Raw genomic sequence first — 9,403 nt, forward strand, 5'->3', positions numbered from 1 at the left:
TATATATACATATAAAAGATTCCCCACCCACACCACTTCGGGGCAGTCGTCGCACCACTTCGGGCAGTCGTATTCCTTCCTTCAAGCTTGGCTCCTCTACCAGAGGCTTGAATTTAACCTCTGTTGATTTTTACCAGTGGCAGCAGGGCATGAGTTTTCTAGCTCTCACTTCAAAACACACTCCTGCTAGAGACTTGACTGCCATCCTGTGGTATCTATACAGTGCATGTAATTCATAAATTCTGCTGGATGGGCCTCACCTCACATTGCAGTGTGACTGTAGTTTGCATTTAAGTGGTTGCTCAGCATTTGCACTTTTTCAGCAGTTTAATACTTTTGTTTATAGGCTTTAATGTGCATAAATTAAATGTTTGTCAGTTCTGATTTAGTTTACATTTGTGTAATCTAAATCCTCCCGTTGCTATAGGCTGTAGTTGACTTATATTGTGGCTCACTGACCATTGCCATTAATGTATATTACATTATAGTGATTTGGCAGAAGCTTTTGAGACATAAAGAAAGTTGTTTTTACCCTGTAATCCTGTAATATGCTGAAATGAACAGAGTAATGTCAGCATAACCTTTGTTGTTGTTGATGATGTTGTTGCCAATCATTGTGCTGATCTGTCAAGATGCCATTTCTGGTATAAAATGCCCATCCTTCCATTATCCGGGGCTAGAGCCAATCCCAGCTGACACTGAGCGAGACACCTGTCCAGTTTGACAATTATTCAATAAAAACAATATTTTAGTAATGGTGGTTTTTGTTCAGGGTGTAGCTCAGTCACAAGTATCATGTGTTGTCTCATAGTAGCAAGTTTTCTATGAGCCCTATAAATTTGAACATTTTAGATCACCACTTCCAAAATATTACTTAGATCCAGCTTAGACTTTGGAGTGTGGCAGATCTTATGGCGCTGTTACCATGCAATTTCTGACCTATCATTCTAGGCGTTGTCTATGGGGATACTGTAGATATTTAAATTGATATCTAACAGTAGTGAAGAATCCTTAAAAAAAATTTTGGAATTTGGATAATGAACTGGAATTGCTACCAAAATCTTATGAATTGTTCCCTCGGACATACATTACCTCCCTATAAACAAACTAACAAACAAACAATATATCAAAATCCATTCATTGCGTTTTGAATTATGTTGTTGAACAAAAAAAAACAGCAGCCAAGGTAAATAAAAGCCAAACAATAAAATTTAAATCTCTCTTTGTGTCATTGAATTAGCCTTCAAAGTTTGAGGGTTTGATGACATCCAGTGTCACACATACTGTATAATTCTCTGTCAGAATAAAATGGTTATTGGTATAGTTGTTTATTAGTTGCTAAGAAGTTTCATACATGAAACATTCTACAGAGTTAGTCATGGTATGGGTTTGGGACGGAGCCATTGTTTTCTACAGTTACCTAACATATTTGCCCTAAAACTAGACATGCAGCTTACATGACAATGCATATTTTTAATATGGGTTAGCAAGAATTGTTTACACAAACAACCTCAATGCTGATGATGTTCAACAGCTGGTAGCAGCAAATATGTCAACAAAGTCCAAAGCATTACAGCCTCGTGTTACCGTTAGCATTATTGTAGAAGACTGTTACTCTGAGACTTAGAAAAAACTATTTCTAAGACAAAAGTGCAATTCATTGTACCAGCATGTCATATGTGGTTCAGACCTGCCCATGTAAGGTCCTACAACGGGATTTGTTTTTTCAGAACTTTGAATACAACAAATAGGTCACAGCATTACCCTATGTTTCCATATTTATGTGTTTGTGTTTGTGTGTTAGAGACCATTTTTAAAATAACAGCAAAAATCCCCCAACTGCCAACTTCCTCTGTTATGAGTCAGAAGCACTCTGTTAGCCACCATGCCCTCCACGAGATGCTGGGGTGTTAGCACACATGTGTGTTGTACGTTACACATGATATCACTGATAGGATGCAGATTAACCAGAGTTTTTTAGTGAAGTTTGTATAGCACTCTTATAACTCAGGACACAACATACTGTATACGAATGCTAGCATAATTTAATTTCTTATGAGAAAGTGATCTCTTTTAATGACAAGTGAGAGCAACTGTTTATAATCTGAACTTCTTAATGCAGTGTATGAGATTTGATCAGCAGTATGAGATGTACAGTTGCAAAACATTATCATTACAAGACATGCAAAAAGTATGTTGAAAATGACTCAACACACATTATTTTGTCAAATATCTGACAGTGCTGTCAGTGCAGCAGTTTAAGCTGAACATAATTCTTTGAATGTTTAACTTTAAAAAAGAGTGCTTTGTATCCAAATGTGAATTGATAGTCAACAATGCCATTGTGTCAGCAATCTGATTTTTCCTATATCAAAGTGTATTAGTCTGATCAGACATTTTTTGCTATGTAGAAATTAAGGAATTCCTTTGTTGTGGCAGGAGTTAATACTTACACACCTTTGTTGTCTCACTCAGACGCTGATGTTGTAGAAACAGTAATAGGCAGCATGTCTTTACCTGCCTTGTCTCCAGGGATTTACAGGAACCTAACCAGTCATGTTTTTCTTTCAGTGTATTTTTCTACTCTCATTGTTGTAAGTACATAGAATATTTATCTCAGTTTCTGTGTGAGATTGTCATTTATCTATAAGTCCAGGTGCTAACGTTCAATCTTCATCTCCTTCAGTCCTGCCTATAAGCCTCCTCACTGTAACAAAGCTACAGCCATGCAGGCTAACATTATGCTAATTACCACACACACACACACACACACACACACAACCAGTACAGTTTGAACACAGTGGGAATACAATATGTTTTGCAAGTATTTGGTTATAAACCAAAGTATTGGGCAAATGTAAAATTTGATCTGATGATGGAAAAAGATAAAATGCTAAGGGATCCTCAAAGTTATTACTTCATTGTACCTCTCTGAACATTGACATTTCCACACTCCTTGCAGGGCTCTCAGGTCCTCTGACCAAATGCTTCTGGTTATTCTGGGGTCCAGACTTAGAGGAGATTATGCCTTTGCTGTAATAGGTCCAAAGATGGAGCAGCTTCCTATTACACATCCGAGCAGCACCAGTGTTGGAAATGTTTAAGACTTCCCCAAAAAAGCTATTTTTATCCTTTGGCTTTTAAACCTGGCTAGACACTTGTTTTGAATTTGTCATTTTTATTGACTGATGTGCAGCACTTTTGACTTTTGACTAGATTTACCAAGAGACATTTTAAAAAGCTAAAAAATGTCAGCCTGCTGGTGGCAGTAGAAGAAAATTCATGGGGTCAGCAAAGTTAGCAGGGTTCATCCTGTAGGCACCATGAATATCAGGCAATCCAGTAGTTTCAGAGATACTTTGGACCAAAGTGTTGGAGGAGCCAACAGACTGACATCCCTGGAACAATTCTTCTAAAAACATTAACACCTTAATAGTATATTTATGATCAAATCACTCTCATCTTGTATTTTGTGCTCTGTCTAGTTCTCTATATGGCGTCTCTGTTGTAATAAGTGACTAACCCACAAGTTAATGTGTCATTGGTTTTGTTGTAGGTGAGTGGGGTCTGTTTCTATGCTGTGAGAAAACCTCCTCTTCAACATAACAGACAACACTGGGATCATTTTTCAATTTGTCATTTATATTGTGTAATCCTGGTAACTCTGGATCCCACAACCACAGCAGATAGTAAAACATCAGGAAGAGCTGATTTAAATTACACTATTACCAGTGCAGGACATTTGTTCACATTGAACTAACATATTAGCTGTTAGCATGAGTGTTCATATAATGCTGAATACAGTCATATTAAATGTAATATCATAACATGTGAATCACATGCTGTAGATTTTGAATTCACATTTTTCATCGGTTCTTTCATTAGTCACATATCCTAAAGCGTCTACACCTAAAATAACAAGACACAGAGTGACTATTATGAGACCAGCAGCAGCATGAAATAACTCCCACAAGTTTCCATTTTTTGTAGTGAGCATTTATGTTTAAACTACAGCAAATGGAGAGATAATAACTAATGATGTGACATCCTTGTTCAAGAAAAGTATTTTCTGCCAAAAATGGTTCAACTCTTCTAAATCTGTGAATAAAAGAAAGGACAGCACTGTTACAGTTTGTCTTTTGAAGAAAAAAAGGGTGGGGGGCATAATCCTTATAGGATTTTAATTGGATTTAATGGGAAAAACCTGAAGTCATATGAATGTGGGAAATGGGGAACGTCTGATCAAAGCATTTTGCTGGGTTCAAAGAAGTGCACAGAAACCACAAGCACTGTAGTTGTACATATAAGCACATTCTTGACTGACAAATGAGGAAGTGGCTAGGTGCTTTTACATGAATCACCAGGACCATTTGAAAAACACTATAAATATTCTCCTTTAGCTTCTTGAACCCAGTGACTGGTTTGGACAATACCGAGACAGCGACAATGATCATTTTGCTGCTGCTGATGTTGGCTTCTCACTCCTTAGCTCTGCCGCTGCTGTCTGCAGACAAAGACAACTGGGACTTAGCAGAGGTGAGTGTCAAATAAATCTTACAAGCTGCCTTCAAGTGGATTTTTGTGACAATTAATGAAAACTATATGTTTCAGACTACCCAAAGAGAATGAAGCTATTCAGAATAGTTTTCATGCCACTGTGTTCTCATTTTGCTCAGTTTTCTCTTTCAAACAGAAATACCTCCATCGCTTCTATGACCTTCCAGCTGGTCTCCAGGGTAGACAGAGGTCATCAGGTGCCTTTCAGACCAAACTCAAGGAGATGCAGAAATTCTTCAAGCTCAAGGTGATTGCATGCGGAAAATATCAAACTGTCCAATACCTTTGCTTTAGGGGAGATCTTTCCCCAGTAGCTTATTTTGATCTGCATTGATGGTTTTATTGGTGTTGATGACCTTCACTGTGTGTAAATGGAGGGCCAGATAATTGGGTTGAATTCAGTTGCATGTGGTTCAGTTCCTAATTGCTGTTAGAAACTCAGTGCAGAACAAACAGATCCACCTAGAGAATGTAATATATTTCCATTCCACTCCATCTGCCTCTAAAGGTGACTGGGAATCTGGATGACAACACTCTGGAGCTGATGAAGCAGGCAAGATGTGGTGTTCCTGATATTGGGGAATACAATCACTTCCCTCAGCACCTCAAATGGCAAAATAACCAGATCACATTCAGGTATGCATTCAAATGATTACAGGGAATATACTGTAAAAGATGAACTATTCAGAAAGTGAACACCAGCGTAATTTATTCACCAATTTTGTTTCAGGATATTGAATTACACACCAGATTTGAAAAAGTCTGATGTAGACAGAGCCATACGTAATGCGCTGAACGTTTGGTCCGATGTCACCCCTCTGAAATTCAAGAAGCTGTACAAGGACAATGCTGACATTATGATCAGCTTCGGATCAAAAGGTGGAATAAAGCTCTAAGATTCTGATATACTGTATATATGCGCTGAAAATATACACAATACATAATGTTTGACTATGAAAAATCGACTTTATAACACTGCTTATATAATTTGTCTTTCCTTTATTGTGCAGAGCATGGAGACTACAACCCATTTGATGGGCCCAATGGACTGCTGGCTCATGCCTACCCACCTGGCCAAGGCATCGGAGGAGACACTCACTTTGATGAGGATGAACACTGGACTAAAGATTCCTCAAGTAAGAGTTATGCATTATTTGTTTCTAAGGCACTTAATGGGCTGGTCCTTCTTATCCCAATGAACTCCTGCAGTGGCACAAGCCAGTTAGATCCCTTGGGTCCTTAGATGTGCTAAGGGTGATCACGCTTTTGCTGTAATGGCCTCAGAACTGTGGAACAGTTTATCTATTAATGTTAGATCTGCAACGGTTCTGCCTGTCTTTAAGTTACCCCTTAAGACTTATTTAGTTTTCATGACTTGCCTCAGAACTGTGGAACTGTTTACCTATTAATGTTAGATCTGCAACGGCTCTGCCTGTCTTTAAGTTACACCTTAAGACTTATTTAGTTTTCATGACTTTTGGATCATAGTGGAGCTGACACGTCTCCTCTTAGAATGTTTTATGGTTTGTGTCTTTTGCTTTTTATTTTATTTTATTCTGGCTTATGTGAAGTACTTTGGTCAACAAGTTGTTTTTAAAGTGCTATATAAATAAATTTTGATTTGATTTGATTCATGCACTAAAGTTCAACATAGGTCAGTATATACAGGAAGTCAGTATTCTGACTCAGCATCTTTTCTCTGCAGCTTACAACCTGTTTATAGTGGCTGCCCATGAGCTGGGCCATGCTCTTGGTATGTCCCACTCCTCAGACGCCGGAGCCCTGATGTACCCAGTCTACTCATACACTACAGGATTCCCGCTGTCTGAGGATGATATTGAAGGCATTCAGGCTCTCTATGGTGGGAAGATACATGATTTGTGTTTGTATATAAAATTTGTTATAAACTAAAAAACTGAAATTGACGCATCACGTTTCGATGATTGATTCAGTGCTTTTTAACGTAAGATTTTTCTTATTTTTTATGCAAATATTATTATGAAACATGCATTAATGCTGCATGTCCAATTACAGGCCCAAACCCAAACCACAAGAAAGTAAAGCCAAAGCCTGTTGCACCAAACAAATGCGACCCCATGTTGAGTTTTGATGCAGTTACAGAGCTCAGAGGGGAGACGATTATCTTCAAAGACAGGTTCAGTAAAACCCATGATTCATACAACTATGCTAATAAATAAGCTTTAAATGTCTATCTGACTACACGCTGACTTGACACTGTGGATTTGCACAGACTGGAGCTAGTTCTCTCTGTCCTAGTGCCACCCAACACACTCTATAAATTCATTATATATCATTATTGACATTTGAACTGTAGACCAGTGTATCATGCTATATTTTGTGAACATGCTTGTTGCAGTTTCTACTGGCGCCTCCATCCTCAGATGCCTGAGCCTGAGCAGACATTGATCAAGTCCACATGGCCCTCCATCCCTAGCAAAGTAGATGCAGCATACGAGAACCCAGAGAAGGATATAGTCATTATATTCAGTGGTGGGTTTTATATATATCATTTTGTAGATATAGATATTACAGTAGATACAGTAAGACCAAAAGTGTGTTCTCTTGTCAGGAATCCGAATGTGGGCTTTGAATGGGTATGACCTTGTGGATGGTTACCCCAAGTACATACACAAACTTGGACTTCCCAAGACCATAAAGAAAATAGATGCAGCTGTTTACATCAGCGACACAAGCAAAACCCTACTCTTCATCGATGAGGATTACTGGAGGTACAGTATGTGGAGATGTATTTTACATATCTACGTTAGTTTGAAAACTAAAAGTCTTTAAATCTTCACAGTACAATATTCTTCATGAACCTCAAAACCTGAGTCATGTGAAATGTAATTTTGTATTTCATTAATCATTTGCTTTTATTTGTCACCCACAGCTATGATGAAATGACAGGCACCATGGATAGCGGCTACCCACGATCCATTGAGAGCGATTTTCCTGGAATGAATGATGAGGTCGACGCAGCTACTTATCACTATGGTACTGTCGAGCCTGGAAAAACAAATTTTAATGAATGAGGGTTTTTTTTTTTCTCAGCACTTCTTCTGTAATGAATTTTATAACAACTATCCCATCTGCTCTTTCAGGATACTTGTATTTCTTCCATGAAAACATGCAGTATGAGTACAGCTACACTTCAAGGAAGGTCATTCGCATCCTGAGGACCAACTCCATTCTCAACTGCTGATGAGCTGGTGTGCAACTGTCAGCCGTAGCTTGGAAATGTGTATAACTATAACTAGCTACATGGCACACAACACATTTTGACAATAAAGAAAAAAATATCCACAAACATATATACATGTTAAGATAAGCCATAGGAAGCTGCAGTGCAAAAAATCAGCTGTGATGGAAAAAAGTTTATTTTTACTTGTGCAGGACACATGTAGGTCAAATAATTAGTCAGACACAGAACGCTGGAAAATTCCTCTTAAATATGTTTCCTTAGATTATTTATTTTAAAAATATATGTACTAAATGTTTTACTATGGACAGCAAGATCCTTAGCCAGTTAAGTTTCTTGCCAGTAACAGCTGGCTTGGCTCATCTGTGAGCTCAGTATTGAGCTCCTTATTACAATATGTATTAGTATTTCAACAAAGAGCTTAGTTGTTTAAAGACTGTTACTCACATATTTGAACTCATTATACAGTATTTTGTCACCTGTTATTTATTTGTGTATTAAGTCTGTGTACCAAATAATGTTACAGCTGGTCTCTTGCAATTCAGACAATGGAGAGGGACTGGGAGGTTTGGGAAAGTATTCAAAATTCTCTTTCAAACATTTGCAGTGTTTCTTGGAGCCATCATGCAAACTACCAAGTTTTCAGAGAGTTGCTGCCTGGTTTTTAAAGTACGTAATACTGTAATATACCAGTGTAATATTGAACCAGGCTGAGATTTTGAGGTATTATTATCTATTCACTGCATCAATATTCAACAATCTCCTCTATTACATGTATTTTTGGAAGGTTTGTTCATATCTTTGCAAAAATAATTTAATAAAGGTCATAGAGAAATGGATATATAGATAATTCAGTAAGTAAGTGAATGTACAGATCACCACACTGGTACTATTGCACTTACGCAGCCTCTCGTACTGTATTTAACCAGTTTTGCTTGTGATTTGCACTTGAATAAAAGCATGAAGTGCTGTTCAACAACGTTTTGTACTGTCTAACTAAATATTAAAAAGTGTTTTCTCAGGAGTTTTTACTGCACCTTTTGTGTCATGTACTTACCTAGTTTTCTCACAAGGGGGCGCTCCTGTCAACTGTTAGGACACATTTAGGTCTTGTGCAAAAATATTGCTGTTCTAATCAGAATCCCGAAGTGACTGTAATACACAGGTGATATGCTACATTATGGAAATATTTGACTGCTCTAAAGTGTCTGGCTCCATTCCTGAGTTTTCAGTTTGCTTTATTAGCACAACAAATGTTGGGGAAAATCTTTGGCTCTGGCCACATTAAATCTGACCACACCACAGATCAAGCAGTAATCATATTAATAAAGGGCCATTACACATGGTATCTTCATCCTCCTGCATAGCAACATACTGTATAGCCAATTATCCAAGCAAAAAAGTTTAAAAAAAATTGGTAGCTGTTTAATGAAACTTAAGAATATGTATAGTGTGAGCCTGAAGTTTGGGAAAGGGCTTGAGCCAAGCAGCAATCATATGGATGTAATTACACTGCAGTGAGGCACTTACCAAAATTGCTCATTTCCTAGCTATGGTGTGGTGTAGGCTGTGTCATTGTTTCACACATCCTGCATCCTTTCAAGTCTAAGCTCCAGTTTACAGAAA

General features: G+C 37.8%; 1 protein-coding gene across 6 annotated transcripts in view; it reads left to right on the plus strand.

Moving 5' to 3' along the window:
- The window catches only part of mmp13b (matrix metallopeptidase 13b), a 12,744-nt gene extending 4,061 nt beyond the window's left edge, over positions 1-8,683 (plus strand). For 3 of the 6 annotated variants that reach the window (XM_020600400.1, XM_020600401.1, XM_020600403.1), the window contains 11 exons: positions 4,490-4,536; positions 4,694-4,804; positions 5,066-5,193; positions 5,288-5,436; positions 5,568-5,693; positions 6,263-6,418; positions 6,592-6,712; positions 6,935-7,068; positions 7,148-7,307; positions 7,469-7,572; positions 7,680-8,683. In XM_020600400.1, the coding sequence (XP_020456056.1) occupies positions 4,490-4,536; positions 4,694-4,804; positions 5,066-5,193; positions 5,288-5,436; positions 5,568-5,693; positions 6,263-6,418; positions 6,592-6,712; positions 6,935-7,068; positions 7,148-7,307; positions 7,469-7,572; positions 7,680-7,780 (1,337 nt within the window). In that variant the 3' untranslated portion in view covers positions 7,781-8,683. Of the gene's footprint in view, positions 1-4,400; positions 4,537-4,693; positions 4,805-5,065; positions 5,194-5,287; positions 5,437-5,567; positions 5,694-6,262; positions 6,419-6,591; positions 6,713-6,934; positions 7,069-7,147; positions 7,308-7,468; positions 7,573-7,679 lie in introns of all 6 variants that reach the window. The other 3 variants (XM_020600404.1, XM_020600406.1, XM_020600405.1) reach the window with 1 other exon arrangement.
- Positions 8,684-9,403: the final 720 nt, after the last annotated feature.

Source organism: Monopterus albus, unplaced genomic scaffold (genome assembly GCF_001952655.1).
Source record: "Monopterus albus unplaced genomic scaffold, M_albus_1.0 scaffold46.1, whole genome shotgun sequence".
In the NCBI taxonomy this organism is placed as follows: Eukaryota; Metazoa; Chordata; class Actinopteri; order Synbranchiformes; family Synbranchidae; genus Monopterus; species Monopterus albus.